This window comes from Dama dama, chromosome X (assembly GCF_033118175.1).
Source record: "Dama dama isolate Ldn47 chromosome X, ASM3311817v1, whole genome shotgun sequence".
Lineage (NCBI taxonomy): Eukaryota > Metazoa > Chordata > Mammalia > Artiodactyla > Cervidae > Dama > Dama dama.
Window position 1 is genome coordinate 99,643,092 of NC_083714.1, and position 27,476 is coordinate 99,670,567.

General features: G+C 40.2%; 1 protein-coding gene across 1 annotated transcript; it reads left to right on the forward strand.

Annotated features, from left to right (window-relative positions):
• Positions 1-24,063: 24,063 nt before the first annotated feature.
• LOC133051699 (casein kinase I-like) lies at positions 24,064-25,077 on the forward strand. The gene has a single exon (XM_061136287.1). It carries the CDS (start codon positions 24,064-24,066, stop codon positions 25,075-25,077), a length of 1,014 nt encoding a protein of 337 aa, XP_060992270.1.
• Positions 25,078-27,476: the final 2,399 nt, after the last annotated feature.

Consider the following 27,476-nt stretch of genomic DNA (forward strand, 5'->3'; position numbering starts at 1 on the left):
TCTTAACCATTGGACCAGCAAGAAAACCCAGCATCTACACTTTTTTTCTCAATTTACATAGCTCCCTCTACTGCCCCTTTCATTTAGTCTTCAAAAATACAGGCATTTTCTCTTGACACCTTCTTTCTGGGTCAATTTTAACTTAATTCCACAGTTGTCAGACAACGTACCCTGTCTGATTTCAACACATGGTCTATCTAGAAGAATGTTTCATGTGTCCCCAGAAAAGAATGTACATTCAGCCAAGGATGGGTGCAGTGTTCTCTAATATAGAAGTCAACTTGATTGAGTGTTGTTGAAATTTCATAGCACTTTACTCATTTGTCTTCTATTTGTTCAACCAGTTCTTTGTCAACTTTTTGGTGAAAACTGAAACAGAGATGTTAGAAATTTATATTGCTATGCAAAGGAACTAGAATACACAAAGCAGGGATTAACATGGAGGATTTCTATTATGTAATGTTAAGACTTACTCTGCTGCTGCTGCTGCTGCGGCTGCTAAGTCGCTTCAGTCGTGTCCGACTCTGTGCGACCCCATAGACGGCAGCCCACCAGGCTCCCCTGTCCGTGGGATTCTCCAGGCAAGAACACTGGAGTGGGTTGCCATTTCCGTCTCCAGTGCATGAAAGTGAAAAGTGAAAGTGAAGTCGCTCAGTCGTGTCCGACTCTTAGCGACCCCATGGACCGCGGCCTACCAGGCTCCTCCGCCCATGGGATTTTTCCAGGCAAGAGTACTGGAGTGGGGTGCCATTGCCTTCTCCGTAAGACTTACTCTAATGCTACAATAATTCAGACAGTGTGGTATGGATGTAAGTACAGACACACATATTAATGAAACAGAATAGAGGGTCTAAGAAACAGATTTGCACACCTATGGACAACTGTTTTATGAAAAAAGTGACAAAGTACTTAAATGGGGAAAAGGAAAGCCTTTTTAAAAAACGGTGCTGGAACAGATAGATAAAACATTTTGGAGGAGAAAACAAACTGTGATCCACACCGCACACCATATACAAAAATTAACTTAAGTGTTCTCACCGCACACACAAACACACACACGCACACACAAAGTAACTCTGTGAGGTGAAGAGTGTGCTGACGAACTTGATTGTGGTATGAAAACAGGCAGAGAGATCAATGGGACAGATGAGAAAATCCAGAAATAAACCCACACATTGATGGTCACTTGATTATTACCAAAGGAGCCAAGAATATGAAAAGGGAAAGGACCGTCTCCTCAATTAATGGTTTGGGAAAACTGGACAGCCACATGCAATAGACTGAAACTGGAACACTCTCTTACACCACACATCAAAGTTAACTGAAAATGGACTAAAGACTTGGTCATAAGACCCAAAACCATACAACTTCTGATGAAATCAAAGGTGGTAAGCTCCTGATATAACTCGTGGAGATAAATTCTTGGATTTGACGCCAATATCAAAGGCAACAAAGGCAAAAATAAACACGTGGGAATATACTAAACTAAAAAGTTTATGCCCAGCAATTGAGACCTTCCACAAAATGACAAGGCAGCTTACGGAATGGGAAAAATATTTGCAAATTGTATGTCTGATAAGCGGTTAAAATCCAAAATATGTGGGGCTTCCCTGATGGTTCAGATGACAAAGAATCTGCCCGCAATGCAGGACACCCTGCTTAGATCCCCGGGTCGGGAAGATCCCCTGGAGAAGGAAATGGATTTAAGGAAATAGAATTCAAATCCATAGATTTAAAATCTGTGGATTGGGTTGACAACACTTCAACACACCGAGAGAGATAACCAGGCATAATGTGCCACCTGGAGGGATGAATTAACAAGCATTCAATACCACTTCTGAAGTACGTTTGCCTAAAAATCGAATCTGTTTTGATCAAGCCTCTAAAATTATCAGTTCATATTAACATAGGGACATGGGAACTATGAAATAACACCGCAAGAATACAATTAGGAAATTCCAAAAGGTGGAACATAGTTCAGGGCAAGTGGCCCAGTTGCTTCAACAAAAACGTAGCCAGGCGTAGAGCCCATTACATCAGTTCCAGATTCAAAGGGGCTTGAGAGATTATTGGGAGACTATTCTCCACAAGTCTCATATTTCTGTATATCTTTCAAGCAGACCGAAGATTGCCTTTTTCCCAAACTATCTTTTTGAATATTTATATCGTGAACAGCCTAAGAAGATAGAGTCTCCCTCTCCAGAGCAAAGGGCAAGTTATACTGGAAATTATGCTCAAGATATCTCTTCCTCAAGGCAAGGATCAGGCAGGCTTACTACCTTTTATGAAAGACTCGACACCCATAAGCTAGGGGTGCTTCTCCTATAATGGAACCTAATGCACACGCAGGATTTATCTGGCCTTCTGCAACACCCTGTGGGGACTGAGGCTTAGGGAACTTGTGAAAATGGTGATACTCTGGCTGCCACTAACGCTGTGAGTAGTCAAGTCCTTTGTCTCTGACCCAGGAGTCTCATGTTTTCTACCAGCAGGCATAAAACCATGGCCAGCTAACTTGTTAGCTTTCACGGAGGATAAAATTTTAGACTCTATGCCTCTACTATGGAAGCCCACGCACCTAGAGCCTGTGTTTGGCTACAAAAGAAGCCTCCACAGTAAGTCCGCACACAACAACGAAGAGATGCCCCTGCTTGCTAAAACTAAAGCAAAGCCTACACACCAACTGAACACCCAGCACAGACAAAATTAATGAAATTTAAAAAAAATAAACGAACACATACCTGCCAACATCTTGACTTTAGCCCAGTGGGAGCCATTTAGGACTTCAGAACTACAAGACTAGAATTTTCTGTTGTTTTAAGCCAACGAGTTTATGGCAGTTTGTTACAGGAATGATAGAAGACTGACAGAGGCAAATTAAGGAGAGTTGAGAGAAGTCTCTGGAATCAGTAGTGGAAATGTTGATCAAAGTGTATGGTCAGTAAACGGTCCTCCACTTTACTGCCAGTCAGTGAGGAGGAACTGGAGAAGTTATTGCATATGAAGTACCCTGAAATAGGTTTAAAGACAGCTGCCTCAATAGTGTTACAGTTGGTCTTAACTCTTCCAGGTGGGGGACTTCCTCACCAAACTGGTCAGTCTCTAGTGTAACTAATTGTACACACTCTCAAGCCTCTTATTGTAACAACTAGTACAGGCATACCTCAGGGATATTGTGGGTATTCCAGACCGCCACAATAAAGTGAATATTGCAATAAAGTGAGACACAAATTTTTGGTTTCCCAATGCATGTTAAAGTATCCTTTATACCATATTGTAGTCTACTAAGTGTTCAACAGCATTGTATCTTAAAAACAATGTAAATTGATTAATTTAAAAAATTTATTCTTTAAGGGCTTCACAGGTGGCTGAATGGTAAAGAATCCACCTGCCAGCAGAGGAGACACAAGAGATGGCGTGTCAATCCCTGGGTCAGGAAGATCCTCTGGAGGAGGAAATGGTAACCCTCTCCAGTATTCTTGCCTGGAACATCCCATGTACAGAGGAGCCTGGCAGGTTACAGTTCATAGTGTTGCAAAGAGTCAAACATGACTGAGCACAGCACAGCACAGCACTTATGCCTAAATGAGGCTAACCATCATCTGAGTCTTAGGTGAGTTGTAATCATTTTGCCGATGGAGGGTCTTGCCTTGATGATGATGGCTACTGGTTGATCAGGATGGTTTTTGCTGAAGGTTGAGGTGGCTGTGGCAGTTTCTTAAAATAAGACGCAAATGAAGTTTGCCTCACTGACTCTTCTTTTCACGAACGACTTCTCTGCAGCATCTGATGCTCTTTAAAAAAAATTTTTTTTTAATTGAAGGATAATTGCTTTACAGAATTTTGCTGTTTTCTATGCTGACCTGCACTACCAAAGGAGTTCCTTAAGACAGAAGGCAAATGATACCAGATGGAAATCTACATCTACACAGAGGCATGAAGAGCACCAGAAATGGTAACTACATGGGTAAATATAAATATTGTTCTTATTGTTTGGATCTCTTTAAAAGATAATAAACTGTTTAAAATTAGAATATCAATGAATCATGCCATTTATAATATACTCATATTTAAATATATGACAACAATAGCACAGAACATGGGAGGGGACATGGAAGTATGTTGTTGTAAGGTTCTTGAATTATACATAAAATGGCATAATGTCACGATGTTAAATTGTAATAAGCTAATGATATCAACACTATAAACCCTAAAACAGCCACTAAAATAAAACATGGCAGTATTAAAGCTCTTAAACATAACAAAGAATACAAAATGGAATCATAAAAAATAACTAATTCAAAATAAGACAGAAATAAAGGGGAAAAGGACCAAGGAATAGATAGAACAAATAGAAAACAATTTAAACACAACCACATCTATAATCTTATTATATGTAAATGGAAAGTAGATTTTCAAGTGGGTAAAAAAAAAAGCAAGAAATCCACTTTACATATAAAGACAAGATTAGGTTAAAAGTAGAAGGATGGTAAAACATGTACCAGGCTTTGCCAGGGGAAAGGGATATTTAGGGAGTTTGGTATGGACATGTACAAACTGTTCTATTCAAAATAAATAATCAGTAAGGGCCTACTGTAGAGCACATGGAACTCTGCTCATTACGTGGCAGCTTGGATGGGAGGGGAGTTTGGGGGAGAATGGATACATGTACATGTATGGCTGAGTCCCTCCACTGTTCACTTGAAACTATCACAAGATGGTTGATCAGCTATACTTCAATACAAAATAAAAAGGTATTTTTTAAAAAAAAGCTTTGAATTTCCATACAAATTTTAGAATCATCTTAGTCAATTTCTACAAAAAAGCATAGTGTACCATGCTAACACTAATCTAAAGAATCCAAACTAATCCTCAATGCTTATGCATGTGATAATAGAGCTTCAAAATACATGAAGCAAAATTCAGGAAGCAATAAATATTTTTCTTATTATTTGGATCTCTTTAAAAGATAATCAACTGTTTAAAACTGCAAGAATTAGAGAAGTCAGCATTTATAATTGGAGAGTTAAACAATACTCTAAGTAATTGATAGAAAAGTGGACAGAAAATCAATAAAGATACATAAGATCTGATCAACACTATTAAGTAAGTTGGCCTAATTGGCTTTTATAGAACTCTCCACCTAATAACAGTAGAATACACATTCCTTTCCTTTCAAGTGCACACAGAACTTTTACAAAGCAGACTATAGTCTTGCCCATAAAAATACATCTCAGTAAGTATTAAGACATTCAAGTTATACAAAGCATGTTCTCTAGCCACAGTAGAACTGAGTTAGAAACCAATAGAAAGACAATTGCAAAACCCCTAAGTAACTTAAAACTGAATAACACACATCTAGATAACCCACGCATTAAAGAATAAGAAATTTAAAAAGTATTTTGAACTAGATGAAAATGAAAACACAATATATTAAATGTTGTTAGGGGTTTCCCTGGTGGTACAGTAGATAGGAATCTGCCTGTCAATGCAGGGGAAATGGGTTCAGTTTCTAGTCTGGGAGGATTCCACATGCCCCAGAGCAGCTAAGACCACGTGCCACAACTACTGAGCCCATGCTCTAGAGCCAGTGTGCCACAACTACTTAGGCCTGCTCACGTGGAGCCTGTGCTCAGCAACAAGAGAAGCCATCACAGTGCAAAGCCCATGCACTGCAACTAAGAGTAGCCCCCACTCGCTGCAACTAGAGAAAGTCAGTACACTGATTTAAAAAAATAAAACAAAACAAAACTCAGTATACTAGGAATAGAAGGGAATGTCCTCAACTTGGTAAAGGGCATCTATGAAAAACCTATAGCTAACATCATACTTATGGGTGAAAAATTGAATGTTTTCTCCTTAGGATCAAGAACAAGTCAAGGATGTCCTCTTGGCACTTGTATTCAACGTTGTATTAGAGATTCTAGCCAGTGCAGCAAGAACGAAAAAGAAAGAAAATGCATTCAGATTAGAAAGGGTGAAGTAAAACATGATTGTCTCCATGGAAAATCCTTATGGAATCTATTTATTTAAAAGTTACTCAAATTAATAAATAAGCTTAGTAAGGTTTCAAGACTCAAGGTCAATTTATCAAAAATTGATTGCATTTCTAAAACTGGAAATAGAACTGCCATATGACCCAGCAATCCCACTCCTGGGCATACACACCGAGGAAACTAGATCTGAAAGAGACACGTGCACCCCAATGTTCGTCGCAGCACTGTTTATAATTGCCAGGACATGGAAGCAACCTAGATGCCCATCAGCAGATGAATGGATAAGGAAGCTGTGGTACAGATACACCATGGAATATTACTCAGCCATGAAAAAGAATTCATTTGAATCAGTTCTAATGAGATGGATGAAACTGGAGCCCATTATACAGAGTGAAGTAAGCCAGAAAGATAAAGACCAATACAGTATACTAATGCATATATATGGAATTTTAAAAGATGGTAACGATAACCCTATATGCGGGACAGAAAAAGAGACACAGATGTACAGAGCAGGCTTTGGGACTCTGTGGGAGAAGGCGAGGGTGGGATGTTCTGAGAGAATAGCATTGAAACAAGTATACTATCAAGGGCGGGGCAGATCACCAGCCCAGGCTGGATGCGTGAGACTAGTGCTCAGGGCTGGTGCACTGGGAGGACCCGGAGGGATGGGATGGGGAGGGAGGATCGGGATGGGGAACACATGTAAATTCATGGCTGATTCATGTCAATGTATGGCAGAAACCACTACAATATTGTAAAGTAATTAGCTTTCAACTAATAAAAATAAGTGAATAAATAAATAAATAAATAAAACGTAACCCAGTGTGCCTAAAAAAAAAAAAAAATTGATTGCATTTCTATATACTTATTAGAATACCATTTATAATTGCATTAAAAATATCAAATACTTATGGGCAAACCTGACAAAAGACATGTAAGATTTATATACTGAAAACAGAAAACTTGCCGAGAGGACTTAGGGAATCCAAAGACTCTTAAAGATCTAAATAAATGGAGAGATGTATACTTACTGTGTTCATGGATCAGCAAACACAATATTGTTAAGATGTCAGTTCGTCCCCAACTGATCTAGGCATTTAGCACATTGCCAATCATAGTGCCACCAAGCTTTTCTTGTCGAAATTGACGAAGATGATTCTAAAATTTATGTGGAAATTCAAAGGGCCCAAATAGCCAAAACAGCGTTGAATAAAAAGAACAGAGTTTTTCCTGACTTACACTCCCTGACTTTAAGACTTATTATTCAGTTCAGTTCAGTCGCTCAGTCGTGTCTGACTCTTTGTGACCCCATGGACTGCAGCACGCCAGGCCTCCCTGTCCATCACCAACTCCTGGAGTTTACGGCAAACTCATGTCCATTGAGTCAGTGATGCCATCCAACCATCTCATCCTCTGCCGTCCCCCTCTCCTCCCGCCTTCAATCTTTCCCAGCGTCAGGGTCTTTTCAAATGAGTCAGCTCTTTGCATCAGGTGGTCAAAGTATTGGAGTTTCAGCTTCAACATCAGTCCTTCCAATGAATATTCAGGACTGATTTCCTTTAGGACGGACTGTTAGGATCTCCTTGCAGTCCAAGGGACTCTCAAGAGTCTTCTCCAACACCGCAGTTCAAAAGCATCAATTCTTCGGCACTCAGCTTTCTTTATAGTCCAACTCTCACATCCATACATGACTACTGGAAAAACCATAGCCTTGACTAGATGGGCTTTTGTTGGCAAAGTAATGTCTCTGCTTTTTAACATGCTGTCTAGGTTGGTCATAACTTTTCTTCCAAGGAGTAGGTCTCTTTTAATTTCATGGCTGCAATCACCATCTGCAGTGATTTTGGAGCCCAAAAAAGTAGTCTCTCACTGTTTCCACTGTTTCCCCATCTATTTGCCATGAAGTGATGGGACCAGATGCCATGATCTTAGTTTTCTGAATGTTGAGCTTTAAGCCAACTTCTTCCCTCTCCTCTTTCACTTTCATCAAGAGGCTCTTTAGTTCTTCTTCACTTTCTGCCATAAGTGTGGTGTCATCTGCATATCTGAGGTTATTGATATTTCTCCCAGCAATCTTGATTACAGATGCTGCTTCATCCAGTCCAGCATTTCTCATGATGTATAACTCTCATGAAGACTTATTATAAAGGTGCACAATGGCACAAGATAGAAAGCCCAGAAATAATCCCATGCCCCTATGGGTACCTTATTTTTGACAAAGGAGGCAAGAATATACAATGGGGCAAAGACAGCCTCTTCAATAAATGGTGCTGGGGAAACTGGACAGCTACATGTAAAAGAATGAAATTAGAATGCTTCCTAACACCATACACAAAGATAAACTCAAAATGGATTAAAGACCTAAATGTGATACCAGAAACTATAAAACTCTTAGAGGAAAACATAGGCAGAACACTCGATGACATAAATCAAACCAAGATCCTCTATGACCCACCTCCCAGAGTAACGGACATAAAAACAAAAGTAAACAAGTGGGACCTGATTAAACTTAAAAACTTTTGCACAGCAAAGAAAACTATAAACAAGGTGAAAAGACAACTCTCAGAATGGGAGAAAATAATAGCAAATGAAACAACTGACAAAGGATTAATTTCCAAAATATACAAGCAGCTCATACAACTCAACACCAGGAAAACAAACAGCTCAATCAAAAAGTGGGGAAAAGACCTAAACAGACATTTCTCCAAAGAAGACATACAGATGGCTAACAAACACATGAAAAGATGCTCCACATCGCTCATTATTAGAGAAATGCAAATCAAAACCACATTCTGACCTCACACCGGTCAGAATGGCCATCATCAAAAAGTCAACAAACAATAAACGCTGGAGAGGGTGTGGAGAAAAGGGAATGCTTTTGCACTGTTGGTGGGAATGTAAATTGATATAGCCACTGTGGAAGATGGTATGGAAATTCTTTAAAAAACCAGGAATAAAATCGCCATATGACCCAGCAATCCCACTCCTAGGCATATACCCTGAGGAAACCAAAATTGAAAGAGACACATGTATCCCATTGTTCATTGCAGCACTATGGAAGCAATCTACATGTCCATTGAGAGATAAACTGAGAAAGAAGTTGTGGAATATATATATGTACACACAATGGAGTATTACTCATTTGAGTCAGTTCTAACGAGGTGGATGAACCTAGAACCTATTATACAGAGTGAAGTGAGTCAGAAAGAGAAAGATAAATATCGTATTCTAACATATATATGTACAGAATCTAGAAAAATGGTACTGAAGAATTTACTTACAGGGCAACAATGGAGAGACAGACATAGAGAATAGACTTATGGACATGGGGAGAAGGAAGGAGAAGGTGAGATGTATGGAAAGAGTAACATGGACGCTTACACTACCATATGTAAAATAGATAGCCAATGGGAATTTGCTGTACGGCTCAGGAAACACAAATAGGGGCTCTGTATCAACCTAGAAGGGTGGAATGAGGAGGGAGATGGGAGGGAGGTTCAAAAGGGAGGGGATATATGTATACCTATGGCTGATTCATGTTGAGGTTTGACAGAAAACAGCAAAATTCTGTAAAGGAATTATCCTTCAATAAAAAATAAATTAATTGAAACAATAAAAAATAAAATGAGTAATCATTTTAATTAAAAAACAATGAATATTTCCTCTTAAATTCACCTACTTTCTCATTCTGAAATGAAGCTTTTACAGTCGTTATCTACTGTATGATTTCAATCCCACATTTCTCTCCTAAAAGGAGAAAAAGAAGGCAAAATTCAAATTAGAACAGTTAGCCAAATACAGAGGAACTAAATGAAACTGATCCAGGTTGGACAAAGGGAAACTAGATGATGATGATGACAGAAAACACTCCTATGTTTCTTACTACATGCTATGTACTTAGAGCATTTAGGATATGCCAGGCCCTGTTCTAAGTGACATATAACTATGTACATTCACATAAACGCATTTAATTCTCACAGAAACCATATGTGCTAGATACTATTATACATATTTTTAAAAGAGGAAACTAGAATAGGTAAATAATTTTACAAGATGACATAGGTCTTGTGTAGGAGAGATTAAAACAAGGCAGCATGTCTCCACTTACATACACTATCTGGTACCCATTTAGTTCTTCTGGAAGGGGAAATCACTAATGATTTGTACAGAAGATAAAATACAATAGGTTTTAATATTAAATAGAATGAGGAAGTTATGCTATTATCCCATTATACCAAATTTTAAAATTCTAAGCCTGATCAGATCATGAAATCCAGTTTGTTTCCCTCTTTGAGTTAGGCTAAAATAGTGAAATCCAGAACTGTGTCTTATCTCTGCCAAACTTCACTATTCTTTCACTCCTATGCTGTACTCTGTATATCCACAAGCCTCATTTCATTTATTCTACAGACCTTAAGCATCCCAACTCATAGGCATGGATTGAGACTTTTTCCAACTTTCTGCTTCATTTAGTATATATGTACAAAATTCACTAGAGCCAATAATATTTAGTTACAGCTACCACTATTCAATGCAAAAAGTTAATGCCTGTGCTGAAAATAATTAACTTTAGCATTCTAAGCCCATAGACTTCCCTATCAGCTCATAAATAGAGTCATCACATAAACATAGCTGGAACCATAGCTATGGATGTGAGTTTGCATTCTGCTAGTCATGAACATATCCTCAAAAAATCCAGCATATTCCCCGATCAATAATTATTCACATACACTTCTTCCATCAATTTGGCTCTTTCTTCTCTGTTATGTCAGTTCAAAAAATATATATGTGATTCATAGATCAGTTAAGAGCACTATGCTCTGATAATTAGTCCAGTCTCATCACAACTTTAGGGAGACATAATTTTCTCTGAATTTTGAAAGAAGACACTATCTATGCTGCCCACCTTGATGCTTTTTGAGTGAGAGTTGTCTGCTTCACTAGAGTGATTAATGAACAAGGCTGAATATCTGTTCTGTTTTCAAGCCATTTCCCCCCTTCCTACTAACGATCTGTTTCTTTGAACTCTTTTTGACACACTTTAAAAAAAAAAAAAAAAACCACTGAAACGTTTCCACAAAACCATTAATGTCAGTACTTGACCTGGTTTCTCCATTTTTCCACTAGAAAATTTAAGAATAAATTATTATTTCTCTATGCTTAGAGATTTTTCTTAGATATAGGATGGAAAGTAATCATATACCAGGCAATCTAAAAGAATTATTTGTAAAGAAATATTTCTGGAAACAAAGTAAAAAATGATTAATATTGGCTGTCCTCAGGGAAGAGAACTGGGGAGAGGACTTGTGCACATCTTTTCATGTGCTTATTTGCTATCTGTAGATAATCTTTGATAAAGCATCTGTGCATACATTTTGGCCATTAATTGGGTAGGTAGTTTTCTTATTTATAGCATTTTTGAAAGATGGTCATATATTCTGGATACAAGCCCTTTATCATTAATGTACTTTGCAAACAGTTTCTCCTAGTCTATAACTTGTCTTCTGAAAAACAGAAGTTCTTAATTTTATAAACCAGAATCTATCAATTTGTTCTTTTAATGGACCATATTTTTTGGTGTCATACCTAACAACTCTTTGCTTAACTCAAGGTCACAAATAATTTCCCTTATGTTTTCTTGTAGAAGTTTTATAATTTTACACTTAGGCCAACGATCTATTTTGAGCTAATTTTCATATATCGTATGAGATATAGATTCAAGTTCATGTAATTTTTTTGTACATGCATTTCCAATTTTTTAAAAGAAAGTACTTTTTGGACAGAAGAGTACAAAACGTACAGAAAATACAACACATCTTTGCATCTTTGTCAAAAGTTAACATATATATTGGGCTATTTATCCACTCTTTACTTAGCTGTCTTGATGCCAATATCGCACTGTCTTGCGACCCCACGGACTGTAGCCTGCCAGGCTCCTCTGTCCATGGGACTCTCCAGGCAAGAATACTGGAGTGAGTTGTCAGTATTTCCTACTCCAGGGGATCTTCCTGACCCAGGAATTGAACCCAGGTCTCCAGCATGGTAGGAAGATTCTTACCGACTGAGCTATAAGGGAAGACCCTGTCTTTATTACTGCACCTTTATAATAAGTCTTCATGAGAGTTATACATCATGAGAAATGCTGGACTGGATGAAGCAGCATCTGTAATCAAGATTGCTGGGAGAAATATCAATAACCTCAGATATGCAGATGACACCACACTTATGGCAGAAAGTGAAGAAGAACTAAAGAGCCTCTTGATGAAAGTGAAAGAGGAGAGGGAAGAAGTTGGCTTAAAGCTCAACATTCAGAAAACTAAGATCATGGCATCTGGTCCCATCACTTCATGGCAAATAGATGGGGAAACAGTGGAAACAGTGAGAGACTACTTTTTTGGGCTCCAAAATCACTGCAGATGGTGATTGCAGCCATGAAATTAAAAGAGACCTACTCCTTGGAAGAAAAGTTATGACCAACCTAGACAGCATGTTAAAAAGCAGAGACATTACTTTGCCAACAAAAGCCCATCTAGTCAAGGCTATGGTTTTTCCAGTAGTCATGTATGGATGTGAGAGTTGGACTATAAAGAAAGCTGAGTGCCGAAGAATTGATGCTTTTGAACTGCGGTGTTGGAGAAGACTCTTGAGAGTCCCTTGGACTGCAAGGAGATCCTAACAGTCCGTCCTAAAGGAAATCAGTCCTGAATATTCATTGGAAGGACTGATGTTGAAGCTGAAACTCCAATACTTTGACCACCTGATGCAAAGAGCTGACTCATTTGAAAAGACCCTGACGCTGGGAAAGATTGAAGGCGGGAGGAGAGGGGGACGGCAGAGGATGAGATGGTTGGATGGCATCACTGACTCAATGGACATGAGTTTGCCGTAAACTCCAGGAGTTGGTGATGGACAGGGAGGCCTGGCGTGCTGCAGTCCATGGGGTCACAAAGAGTCAGACACGACTGAGCGACTGAACTGAACTGAATAATAAGTCTTAAAGTCAGGGAGTGTAAGTCAGGAAAAACTCTGTTCTTTTTATTCAACGCTGTTTTGGCTATTTGGGCCCTTTGAATTTCCACATAAATTTTAGAATCATCTTCGTCAATTTCGACAAGAAAAGCTTGGTGGCACTATGATTGGCAATGTGCTAAATGCCTAGATCAGTTGGGGACGAACTGACATCTTAACAATATTGTGTTTGCTGATCCATGAACACAGTAAGTATACATCTCTCCATTTATTTAGATCTTTAAGAGTCTTTGGATTCCCTAAGTCCTCTCGGCAAGTTTTCTGTTTTCAGTATATAAATCTTACATGTCTTTTGTCAGGTTTGCCCATAAGTATTTGATATTTTTAATGCAATTATAAATGGTATTCTAATAAGTATATAGAAATGCAATCAATTTTTTTTTTTTTTAGGCACACTGGGTTACGTTTTATTTATTTATTTATTTATTCACTTATTTTTATTAGTTGAAAGCTAATTACTTTACAATATTGTAGTGGTTTCTGCCATACATTGACATGAATCAGCCATGAATTTACATGTGTTCCCCATCCCGATCCTCCCTCCCCATCCCATCCCTCCGGGTCCTCCCAGTGCACCAGCCCTGAGCACTAGTCTCACGCATCCAGCCTGGGCTGGTGATCTGCCCCGCCCTTGATAGTATACTTGTTTCAATGCTATTCTCTCAGAACATCCCACCCTCGCCTTCTCCCACAGAGTCCCAAAGCCTGCTCTGTACATCTGTGTCTCTTTTTCTGTCCCGCATATAGGGTTATCGTTACCATCTTTTAAAATTCCATATATATGCATTAGTATACTGTATTGGTCTTTATCTTTCTGGCTTACTTCACTCTGTATAATGGGCTCCAGTTTCATCCATCTCATTAGAACTGATTCAAATGAATTCTTTTTCATGGCTGAGTAATATTCCATGGTGTATCTGTACCACAGCTTCCTTATCCATTCATCTGCTGATGGGCATCTAGGTTGCTTCCATGTCCTGGCAATTATAAACAGTGCTGCGACGAACATTGGGGTGCACGTGTCTCTTTCAGATCTAGTTTCCTCGGTGTGTATGCCCAGGAGTGGGATTGCTGGGTCATATGGCAGTTCTATTTCCAGTTTTAGAAATGCAATCAATTTTTGATAAATTGACCTTGAGTCTTGAAACCTTACTAAGCTTATTTATTAATTTGAGTAACTTTTAAATAAATAGATTCCATAAGGATTTTCCATGGAGACAATCATGTTTTACTTCACCCTTTCTAATCTGAATGCATTTTCTTTCTTTTTCGTTCTTGCTGCACTGGCTAGAATCTCTAATACAACGTTGAATACAAGTGCCAAGAGGACATCCTTGACTTGTTCTTGATCCTAAGGAGAAAACATTCAATTTTTCACCCATAAGTATGATGTTAGCTATAGGTTTTTCATAGATGCCCTTTACCAAGTTGAGGACATTCCCTTCTATTCCTAGTATACTGAGTTTTGTTTTGTTTTATTTTTTTAAATCAGTGTACTGACTTTCTCTAGTTGCAGCGAGTGGGGGCTACTCTTAGTTGCAGTGCATGGGCTTTGCACTGTGATGGCTTCTCTTGTTGCTGAGCACAGGCTCCACGTGAGCAGGCCTAAGTAGTTGTGGCACACTGGCTCTAGAGCATGGGCTCAGTAGTTGTGGCACGTGGTCTTAGCTGCTCTGGGGCATGTGGAATCCTCCCAGACTAGAAACTGAACCCATTTCCCCTGCATTGACAGGCAGATTCCTATCTACTGTACCACCAGGGAAACCCCTAACAACATTTAATATATTGTGTTTTCATTTTCATCTAGTTCAAAATACTTTTTAAATTTCTTATTCTTTAATGCGTGGGTTATCTAGATGTGTGTTATTCAGTTTTAAGTTACTTAGGGGTTTTGCAATTGTCTTTCTATTGGTTTCTAACTCAGTTCTACTGTGGCTAGAGAACATGCTTTGTATAACTTGAATGTCTTAATACTTACTGAGATGTATTTTTATGGGCAAGACTATAGTCTGCTTTGTAAAAGTTCTGTGTGCACTTGAAAGGAAAGGAATGTGTATTCTACTGTTATTAGGTGGAGAGTTCTATAAAAGCCAATTAGGCCAACTTACTTAATAGTGTTGATCAGATCTTATGTATCTTTATTGATTTTCTGTCCACTTTTCTATCAATTACTTAGAGTATTGTTTAACTCTCCAATTATAAATGCTGACTTCTCTAATTCTTGCAGTTTTAAACAGTTGATTATCTTTTAAAGAGATCCAAATAATAAGAAAAATATTTATTGCTTCCTGAATTTTGCTTCATGTATTTTGAAGCTCTATTATCACATGCATAAGCATTGAGGATTAGTTTGGATTCTTTAGATTAGTGTTAGCATGGTACACTATGCTTTTTTGTAGAAATTGACTAAGATGATTCTAAAATTTGTATGGAAATTCAAAGCTTTTTTTTAAAAAATACCTTTTTATTTTGTATTGAAGTATAGCTGATCAACCATCTTGTGATAGTTTCAAGTGAACAGTGGAGGGACTCAGCCATACATGTACATGTATCCATTCTCCCCCAAACTCCCCTCCCATCCAAGCTGCCACGTAATGAGCAGAGTTCCATGTGCTCTACAGTAGGCCCTTACTGATTATTTATTTTGAATAGAACAGTTTGTACATGTCCATACCAAACTCCCTAAATATCCCTTTCCCCTGGCAAAGCCTGGTACATGTTTTACCATCCTTCTACTTTTAACCTAATCTTGTCTTTATATGTAAAGTGGATTTCTTGCTTTTTTTTTTACCCACTTGAAAATCTACTTTCCATTTACATATAATAAGATTATAGATGTGGTTGTGTTTAAATTGTTTTCTATTTGTTCTATCTATTCCTTGGTCCTTTTCCCCTTTATTTCTGTCTTATTTTGAATTAGTTATTTTTTATGATTCCATTTTGTATTCTTTGTTATGTTTAAGAGCTTTAATACTGCCATGTTTTATTTTAGTGGCTGTTTTAGGGTTTATAGTGTTGATATCATTAGCTTATTACAATTTAACATCGTGACATTATGCCATTTTATGTATAATTCAAGAACCTTACAACAACATACTTCCATGTCCCCTCCCATGTTCTGTGCTATTGTTGTCATATATTTAAATATGAGTATATTATAAATGGCATGATTCATTGATATTCTAATTTTAAACAGTTTATTATCTTTTAAAGAGATCCAAACAATAAGAACAATATTTATATTTACCCATGTAGTTACCATTTCTGGTGCTCTTCATGCCTCTGTGTAGATGTAGATTTCCATCTGGTATCATTTGCCTTCTGTCTTAAGGAACTCCTTTGGTAGTGCAGGTCAGCATAGAAAACAGCAAAATTCTGTAAAGCAATTATCCTTCAATTAAAAAAAAATTTTTTTTAAAGAGCATCAGATGCTGCAGAGAAGTCGTTCGTGAAAAGAAGAGTCAGTGAGGCAAACTTCATTTGCGTCTTATTTTAAGAAACTGCCACAGCCACCTCAACCTTCAGCAAAAACCATCCTGATCAACCAGTAGCCATCATCATCAAGGCAAGACCCTCCATCGGCAAAATGATTACAACTCACCTAAGACTCAGATGATGGTTAGCCTCATTTAGGCATAAGTGCTGTGCTGTGCTGTGCTCAGTCATGTTTGACTCTTTGCAACACTATGAACTGTAACCTGCCAGGCTCCTCTGTACATGGGATGTTCCAGGCAAGAATACTGGAGAGGGTTACCATTTCCTCCTCCAGAGGATCTTCCTGACCCAGGGATTGACACGCCATCTCTTGTGTCTCCTCTGCTGGCAGGTGGATTCTTTACCATTCAGCCACCTGTGAAGCCCTTAAAGAATAAATTTTTTAAATTAATCAATTTACATTGTTTTTAAGATACAATGCTGTTGAACACTTAGTAGACTACAATATGGTATAAAGGATACTTTAACATGCATTGGGAAACCAAAAATTTGTGTCTCACTTTATTGCAATATTCACTTTATTGTGGCGGTCTGGAATACCCACAATATCCCTGAGGTATGCCTGTACTAGTTGTTACAATAAGAGGCTTGAGAGTGTGTACAATTAGTTACACTAGAGACTGACCAGTTTGGTGAGGAAGTCCCCCACCTGGAAGAGTTAAGACCAACTGTAACACTATTGAGGCAGCTGTCTTTAAACCTATTTCAGGGTACTTCATATGCAATAACTTCTCCAGTTCCTCCTCACTGACTGGCAGTAAAGTGGAGGACCGTTTACTGACCATACACTTTGATCAACATTTCCACTACTGATTCCAGAGACTTCTCTCAACTCTCCTTAATTTGCCTCTGTCAGTCTTCTATCATTCCTGTAACAAACTGCCATAAACTCGTTGGCTTAAAACAACAGAAAATTCTAGTCTTGTAGTTCTGAAGTCCTAAATGGCTCCCACTGGGCTAAAGTCAAGATGTTGGCAGGTATGTGTTCGTTTATTTTTTTTAAATTTCATTAATTTTGTCTGTGCTGGGTGTTCAGTTGGTGTGTAGGCTTTGCTTTAGTTTTAGCAAGCAGGGGCATCTCTTCGTTGTTGTGTGCGGACTTACTGTGGAGGCTTCTTTTGTAGCCAAACACAGGCTCTAGGTGCGTGGGCTTCCATAGTAGAGGCATAGAGTCTAAAATTTTATCCTCCGTGAAAGCTAACAAGTTAGCTGGCCATGGTTTTATGCCTGCTGGTAGAAAACATGAGACTCCTGGGTCAGAGACAAAGGACTTGACTACTCACAGCGTTAGTGGCAGCCAGAGTATCACCATTTTCACAAGTTCCCTAAGCCTCAGTCCCCACAGGGTGTTGCAGAAGGCCAGATAAATCCTGCGTGTGCATTAGGTTCCATTATAGGAGAAGCACCCCTAGCTTATGGGTGTCGAGTCTTTCATAAAAGGTAGTAAGCCTGCCTGATCCTTGCCTTGAGGAAGAGATATCTTGAGCATAATTTCCAGTATAACTTGCCCTTTGCTCTGGAGAGGGAGACTCTATCTTCTTAGGCTGTTCACGATATAAATATTCAAAAAGATAGTTTGGGAAAAAGGCAATCTTCGGTCTGCTTGAAAGATATACAGAAATATGAGACTTGTGGAGAATAGTCTCCCAATAATCTCTCAAGCCCCTTTGAATCTGGAACTGATGTAATGGGCTCTACGCCTGGCTACGTTTTTGTTGAAGCAACTGGGCCACTTGCCCTGAACTATGTTCCACCTTTTGGAATTTCCTAATTGTATTCTTGCGGTGTTATTTCATAGTTCCCATGTCCCTATGTTAATATGAACTGATAATTTTAGAGGCTTGATCAAAACAGATTCGATTTTTAGGCAAACGTACTTCAGAAGTGGTATTGAATGCTTGTTAATTCATCCCTCCAGATGGCACATTATGCCTGGTTATCTCTCTCGGTGTGTTGAAGTGTTGTCAACCCAATCCACAGATTTTAAATCTATGGATTTGAATTCTATTTCCTTAAATCCATTTCCTTCTCCAGGGGATCTTCCCGACCCGGGGATCTAAGCAGGGTGTCCTGCATTGCGGGCAGATTCTTTGTCATCTGAACCATCAGGGAAGCCCCACATATTTTGGATTTTAACCGCTTATCAGACATACAATTTGCAAATATTTTTCCCATTCCGTAAGCTGCCTTGTCATTTTGTGGAAGGTCTCAATTGCTGGGCATAAACTTTTTAGTTTAGTATATTCCCACGTGTTTATTTTTGCCTTTGTTGCCTTTGATATTGGCGTCAAATCCAAGAATTTATCTCCACGAGTTATATCAGGAGCTTACCACCTTTGATTTCATCAGAAGTTGTATGGTTTTGGGTCTTATGACCAAGTCTTTAGTCCATTTTCAGTTAACTTTGATGTGTGGTGTAAGAGAGTGTTCCAGTTTCAGTCTATTGCATGTGGCTGTCCAGTTTTCCCAAACCATTAATTGAGGAGACGGTCCTTTCCCTTTTCATATTCTTGGCTCCTTTGGTAATAATCAAGTGACCATCAATGTGTGGGTTTATTTCTGGATTTTCTCATCTGTCCCATTGATCTCTCTGCCTGTTTTCATACCACAATCAAGTTCGTCAGCACACTCTTCACCTCACAGAGTTACTTTGTGTGTGCGTGTGTGTGTTTGTGTGTGCGGTGAGAACACTTAAGTTAATTTTTGTATATGGTGTGCGGTGTGGATCACAGTTTGTTTTCTCCTCCAAAATGTTTTATCTATCTGTTCCAGCACCGTTTTTTAAAAAGGCTTTCCTTTTCCCCATTTAAGTACTTTGTCACTTTTTTCATAAAACAGTTGTCCATAGGTGTGCAAATCTGTTTCTTAGACCCTCTATTCTGTTTCATTAATATGTGTGTCTGTACTTACATCCATACCACACTGTCTGAATTATTGTAGCATTAGAGTAAGTCTTACGGAGAAGGCAATGGCACCCCACTCCAGTACTCTTGCCTGGAAAAATCCCATGGGCGGAGGAGCCTGGTAGGCCGCGGTCCATGGGGTCGCTAAGAGTCGGACACGACTGAGCGACTTCACTTTCACTTTTCACTTTCATGCACTGGAGACGGAAATGGCAACCCACTCCAGTGTTCTTGCCTGGAGAATCCCACGGACAGGGGAGCCTGGTGGGCTGCCGTCTATGGGGTCGCACAGAGTCGGACACGACTGAAGCGACTTAGCAGCCGCAGCAGCAGCAGCAGCAGAGTAAGTCTTAACATTACATAATAGAAATCCTCCATGTTAATCCCTGCTTTGTGTATTCTAGTTCCTTTGCATAGCAATATAAATTTCTAACATCTCTGTTTCAGTTTTCACCAAAAAGTTGACAAAGAACTGGTTGAACAAATAGAAGACAAATGAGTAAAGTGCTATGAAATTTCAACAACACTCAATCAAGTTGACTTCTATATTAGAGAACACTGCACCCATCCTTGGCTGAATGTACATTCTTTTCTGGGGACACATGAAACATTCTTCTAGATAGACCATGTGTTGAAATCAGACAGGGTACGTTGTCTGACAACTGTGGAATTAAGTTAAAATTGACCCAGAAAGAAGGTGTCAAGAGAAAATGCCTGTATTTTTGAAGACTAAATGAAAGGGGCAGTAGAGGGAGCTATGTAAATTGAGAAAAAAAGTGTAGATGCTGGGTTTTCTTGCTGGTCCAATGGTTAAGAGTCTGCTTGTCAAGGCAGGGGCCGCTCGTTCACGTGACCCTGTGCGTTAAAACTACTGAGGCTGCACTCCAGAGCCCGGGCGCCAAACTCCTGAGCCTGTGCACCCCAACCACTGAAGCCTGTGTGCTCCAGAGCCTGTGTTCTCCAACGAGAGAAGCTACTGCAATGAGACGCCCTCACACCACAGCTAGATGGTAGCCCCTGCTTGCCACAACTAGAGAAAGCCCATGCACAGGAACAAAGACCCAGCACAGCCAAAGATATATAAATAAATAAATTTTAATAAAGTATACATGCCTCCTTAAAAAAGGAATAAACACAAATTTCCCACTAACATGAGCAACAAAGTAGAATAAACTTCAAATCCTGGGCAAAATTATTACTTTTTCCCCTTTCAATCACTCTATTTATTTATTTATTATTGGAATATAGTTGGTTTGCACTGCTGTGTTAGTTTCTGCTCTAGAGCAAACTGAGTCAGGTATACACACTACTATGTATAAAATAGATAACAAATAAAAAGTATTATTTTTTAAAATGAAACTGTTATGTACAATGGATGGCAGAAATTTATAACTAGATATTTTTATTCTATACATTATGTGTAAGTAGGCCTTTAAAAGGCATAGCCTATGGGGTGTTATGGTAAAAATCACTAAAAACAGTTTCCTATCTTTCCCTTATCTCCCTGTGCTGACCTGGTCACCCCAAATGGGGCTGTGCTTACAGGTGTCAGTGTCCTTGGTGTTTGTTATAGGTGTCAGTGTCCTCTGAGGACATGACCATGGACTTCAGCAGAGAGGAGTGGCAGCACCTGGACTCTGCTCAGAGGTTCCTGTACCAGGACATGATGCTGAAAACTACAGCCACCTCCTCTCACTGGGTAGGCACAGCTACCCTGTGAATCTATGAGGACCCTGTTATGAGTAAAATTGTGTCCGTCCAAGAAAATATGTTGACGTCCTAACCCCCACTATTTCTGAATGTTGCCTTAATTAAAAATAGGGCCTGAGATGGTAACAGGTAAGAAGGCCAGAAGTCCCAGAGCGGCAGGAGAAAATAAAGTGCAATTGGCAGAAGTTTCTTCCTCTTCTCTATATGTGTTGATGACACCTAGTTCTGTCTTGAGCTAACCAATAAGTTTTTCTTATGGAAACGTTTTTCTTAAGCTATGTTAATGAAACCATGTATTTGCTTTGGAACCTGCCTTTCTTCAAAATGGTTCTGCCTAAGACTAACTTTTTTTTTTTTTTCCCTTTTCTCAATCCTTGGGCTGATAATGGCTCAATAAAACAGTATTCATGTCAATTGTTTTATGGCAGGGGGATGATACACCTTGGGCCATTCTATCTCAAAAATGCATATTGTGGGAGAGGGGCCTGGTGAAACTCCCTCAGCCTGAGGTGTCACTCTTATCTGATTAATAAACTTGCTAACAGACATAAAACACCTTGCCAGAAACTAGCAAAGGGGCATTCTTTCTGCCCCTTTCTGATGTCCATGTCAGCAGCTTTCTCTATCTCTCTTATACTTTAATAAAATTCTGTTACCCAAAATGTTCCAGTGGGCAAGCCTCGTCTCTTGCCCTGGATCAAAGTCCTCTCCTCCAGAGGCCACGAATCCCGGCGTAGCACACGGCTCACAGCAGTAACCTTTCAGGTCTTTCCAGAAGTAATCAATCTAGAACGAGGTTGTTAGGTGGGCCCTAATCCAATATGCCTGGCATTCTTACAAAAAAGGGAAGGGTAGACACAGAGACACACAAACACACGGGAGAGACTGTGCAGAGGCACACAAGGAATAGATGACTGTGTGATTGGAGTGATGCATCTATAGGACAAAAGATGCCTGAGGCCCCCAGGAACCAGGAGAGAGGCATGGAACACACCCCTCCCTAGCACCTTCAACAAGAGCATGACCTGGCTGACACCTTGATTTTAGACCTCTGGCCCCCAGAACTGCAAGGCAAGAAATTCTTGTTGTTCTGAGCCACACGGTTTGTGATACTCTGTTACAACAGTCCTAGGAAACAACAGCTTTCTGTACTTGGGAGTGGAGTGCTATTGTAAGAAACACCTAAAAAGACATGGAAGTGGCTTTGCAATTGGGCAGTGGGGAGAGGCTGGAAAAATTTGTAGATGCTTGACAGAAAAAGTCTAGATTGCCTCAAGGAAACTGGTGGGGGAAATAGGAATAACTGTGTTTTTGCTGAGGTCTCAGATAGGCTTCCCAGGTGACGCTAGTGGTAAAGAATCCTCCTGCCGATGCCGGAGACTCCGGTTCCATCCCTGGGTCAAGAAGATCCCTCAGAGAAGGAAAGGGCAACCCACTCCAGTTTTCTTGCCTGGAGAATCTCACGGACAGAGGAGCCTGGCAGGCTACAGTTCATAGGGTTACAAAGAGTCGGGACAGGACTGAAGCCAATTAGCACACAGCACTGGCCAAAGAACCTAGCATGTCTGGTACCTACCTGTTTGAGAAATGAATTCTAGGTATTTCCTAAAAGAACTAGAAGATTTAGAAAAGCTAATTTAATCTTAATTTCTGAGTAATGATTTACTGATTGAATTTAACACATGATGAATAAGAGACATGAATAGCTTTAGATATTTCCACCCTGCACAATGTTAGGTATAACTAGGTGTTTAATAAGCATAGCGTATCATGGCGAAAATCATTAAAGACAACTAACTTCCTAGTTCTCTTCCATCCAACCCCCAGTGCTGACCATGTCACCTTGAACGGGACTGTATTGTAACAGGGGTCACCGAGGACGTCACTGTGGACTTCAGCAGAGAGGAGTGGTAGCACTTGGACCCTGTACAGAGGTGCCTGCACCAGGATGTGACACTGGAGACCTACAGCCAACTGTGCGCAATGGGTCAGTAAGCACAGCTGCCCTCTGCACCTTCCAGGGGCCTCAGAGAGGCTGCTTCCGTTCTCAGCTGCTGAATGCTCTGGGGCATCTGAAGTGTGTAATGGTGTCCGAGATACTTCAGTCCTTTTACACTTCTTTGATTACTACTCTATTCCCAGGGAAATGGGATTACTTTCCTGAAGAGCAAATAGGAGCGTGGTTGAAAGGCCCTGAAACCCAATTTAGTGGACCCAATCCTGTATCGTGTCCTGTTCACAGGGAACCAAGCTCCCAAACCAGAGGTCATCTTCAAGCTGGAGAAAGGAGACGGCGCATGGACACTGGAGGAGGAAAGCCCACATCACGGCTGCTCAGATGTGTGACCTGAGTAGCTGGGGGACGTGGAGTAGATCTGTTTTTCTAGGACAGGCTGATGCCTTTGAAAGGCTCTGAAGGTAATCTGTCTGGAAGGTTCTAAGAGCGCCCGTGATTCCTTTCCCAGAGTTCTCCGCGCCACGAAGCGCCCGCCTGGAGCTCGGGGCACTTTGTGTTGGCTGCAGCCGTTATAACAAGATGGCAGCGCCGGCGGAGTGACCAGGGGTTCCTCCTGGCGGGAGCCGGTGGCACTGGTGGCAGTGGTATCGCCGCCATAACTTCACGGCTCCCCTTTACCAGCCCCCGAAGTCGCCGCAGAAGCGAGGCCGCGGCCGCCGCCAGAAGCCAGAGGCTCAGCCGGCTAACGGTGAGAACCCCCTCAACGGTCGGTGGGCTGGTGAAAAGAAACCAGACAGTAGCGGTGGTCAGGGTCCCCTTGGCGGATTCTGGGCCCTGTAACGCTGAGAAACAGCCAGCATTCTCTGTTTCCTGCCTGCCTTCACGGCCTTGCTCCGTGGACGAGCCCGAGGGGCGTCCATCGTCCCCTTAGAGGTGTCGGAGCTTAACCCCAACCCCGTCTTTGTCTCTCAGGATGGCGAGCAGCAGCGGACCCAAGGCCGATTTCATTGTCGGAGGGAGATACAAACTGGTACGGGAGATCGGGTGTGGCTCCTTCGGGGACGTTTATTTGGCGATAGACCTCACCAACCACGAGGAAGTGGCAGTGAAACTAGAGTCACAGGATGCGAGGCAGCCCCGGTTGGTACATGAGAAGGAGCTCTATAATGTTCTTCAAGGTGGGGTTGGCATCCCCCAGATACGGTGGTTTGGTCAGGAAGCGGACTCTAATGTGCTCGTCATGGATCTTCTGGGACCCAGCCTTGAAGACCTCTTCAATTTCTGTTCAAGGAGGTTCACAATGAAAACTGTACTTATGTTAGCTGAACAGATGATCAGTAGACTCGAATATGTGCACACACAGAATCTGATACACAGAGACATTAAACCGGATAACTTCCTAATGGGTACTGGGCAGCAGTGGAAGAAGTTATTCCTTATTGATTTTGGTTTGGCTAAGAAGTACAGAGACAGCAGGACAGGGCAACACATATCGTACAGAAAGGGTAAAAGTCTCACTGGCACGCCTCCCTATGCTAGCATCCGTGCACATCTTGGTATTGAACAGAGTCGCCGAGATGACATGGAATCATTAGGATATGTCTTGATGTATTTTAATAGAGCCAGCCTGCCATGGCAAGGACTAAAGGCTGCAACGATGAAGCAAAGATGTGAAAAGATTAGCGAAATGAAGATGGCCACACCTGTTGATGTTTTATGTAACGGATTTCCTGTAGAATTTGCCATGTACTTTAAGCATTGTCGTGGGCTGTCCTTTGAGGAAGCCCCGGATTACACATACCTGAGGCAGCTATTCCGCATTCTTTTCAGGACCCTGAATTACCAACATGACTATGCATTTGATTGGATAGTGCTACAGCAGAAAGCAGCACAGCAGGCTGCCTCTTCAAGTGGGCAGGGTCAGCAGGCCCAAACACCTACAGGCAATCAGACTGACAAAACCAAAAGTGAAGTGAAAGGTTCATAAGCAGGAATCAAGGAACAGAGGACACAGAACAGGAGACTCGAGCAGCAAATTCATTTCCCTCTAAACTGGCTCTGGTCAGCAGAGATGGTCTCCTCTGGGCTGAAGGCTCTGTCATTAGTGAAACATGGTATCCAGTTTTCTATTTCACTTTTTCAAGTGGAAAAGTTCACTAAACGCTTGACACACACAAAATTGGTGGGAAAATTGTGCCTATGCCAATTTTAATTAAACTCTTTTATTTTGAACTATACTGCTTTGAGAGATCTCATTTCAGAAGAATAGCCTGTACAGTTGCTATGGTTGTTAATGCATTCTGAAGGTTTATCCATCCCTGGGGTTTGCAGGTTGTTCACTTAAAACATTCTTAACATGGTTGACTTCTTGTTTGCAAGCCAGCTGATATGGTCGTAATCAAGATTCCAAGTTTGAGCATATGAACAACTCTGCTTGCTTACTTGAGCTGGAAATAACAGCCTCTGAAGTGAAGACTTAAGAAAAACTTAGGGACTACTAGGTTATCCTTAGGACTCAGCGTCAACTCTATAATGTTCTTGGTATTTAAAAAACGCGTGTTTGTCACAGAATTTTAGTTAACATCTTAAACTGAACATGTATATATGTTGCTTACATAAACGTAGTCACTGTAAACATCAACATGACCTGGGATTTGTTTTTATTTTGAAATGGAAGCTTTTTGGTTTACAGATTCATTAAAAACTGTTAACTATTTCTTTAAAAACAAAAAACAAGCTCTAAACTTTTAGAATTGCTTGGACAGGGTTAACAGAAGCCCCTTTGATACTTAAATGCCATCTCCTAGTATGACCCTTGCCAATATCCACTGTCTTCTTTGCCTGGCTTTTCTGGCAGGAGAGCTATCTGCCCTTCCCCCATCCCTGTAGTTTCGATCAAGGTGCTACCGTCTCAAGCACCTTGCTTTCTTAGTTATTTTTTTCCTTCCCTAATATTTTGTGCTTCTTCTGTCCTGCCTGCCCCTCCCCCGCCATAGATTTTGTCCTTATGCAATGGGAATCCATGTATCTGCTTCCTTTCAAAACCACCAATTCCTGCTCTTGCTCCTGCCAATCCCTTTCCATTTCCTCCTCAGCTTCTCACCTGTCATCTAGAACCAGTCTCATTTTATTTCACACATGTCAAGAGTGACATCAGATTCTATACTCTTTGCTCATCACCCTATGTCTCATCCTCAGTTGCTAACTTCCTGGTGTTTGTGCTTCAGTTTCTCTTATAATCAGCTACTTTGAATGTTAATTGTCTTTGTTGTCCATGTGGCATTCCATTCTTTGAGGTGCTTGTTCTTATTGTTCTATCTACTTGTAACTGTAGAGTTTTTGTGTTTTCCTTGTTGATGAATACCTTGTTTTCTTTTTACAAGCTTTTTTCCTTCCATTCCCTCTAACTGAAGGGCCCTGTCTTCTGTCCTCTGCTCTTCCCTTCCTTAAGGGAATCTTCCATCCATTCTGAACACGTTCTATTTTCCTATTCTACTGACTCATATAGTGATCCCCTCAGTCCTTGCATTACGACTGTACCCTAGCACCAGAATTTACCTGTGTAGAGTGACAGTTCTCACAGCTGTGCAGTTCCTTCATTCTCAATATATTAATGACTGCAATCATCGTTGCCCAAATCAGATATTTTTCTCCAATATTCTTCACCCTGCAATTCCTCCTTTTTTCCTCTTTTTGAAATTATTTAAATACCCCCCGCTTTTTAAGTTTCATCTATGTCACCACAAAGCAAGTCCATGTTTTATCCTGGATGATTCTGTTCCTAATGGGATTAACTGATTCCATTTTTTAACAAGTTCACTTTAGGTGTTCATTACCTAAACCATGACATTTGTCTTGTACTCGCCTTATGAAATGAAATTGCAGTTACTCCCAGTTATGTAGTACATGATAATGAAACTTTCCTCTTAATGACAACAGGCCCGTTGTTTCCAAAAGAAACTTATCTTCCAACACTCATGTTTAACTCCAGTTTTCTTAATGCTTCCTACATAGGAAATTTCTGTGTCTAGGCTATTGATTATTTAGGGCTCTATTTAGATACAGGCTTCACCTGTTCTGTAAAATCGGGCCCTTAATCTCTCCAGTATCTAATATTCTTTTCCTTTTCTCACCCCCACCATCCCATAGAAACTCAGAACAAATAAAAACTTTTCCCCCCTTTATTTTAATTTTTAATTGAAAACGTTTGGAGAGATGATACATTCACAAAGATTGAAATTCAGAAAGTGTGAAAGAGTACACAGTAAAAAAAATCTCACTCTCACATCTACTCCCCAGTTCTCTTCCCTGGGGACTGCCAATGTTAATCATTTTTTACTTTCTTTCCAGACGTATTTCTTTACAAGTAATGCTTTTAGATTGTCT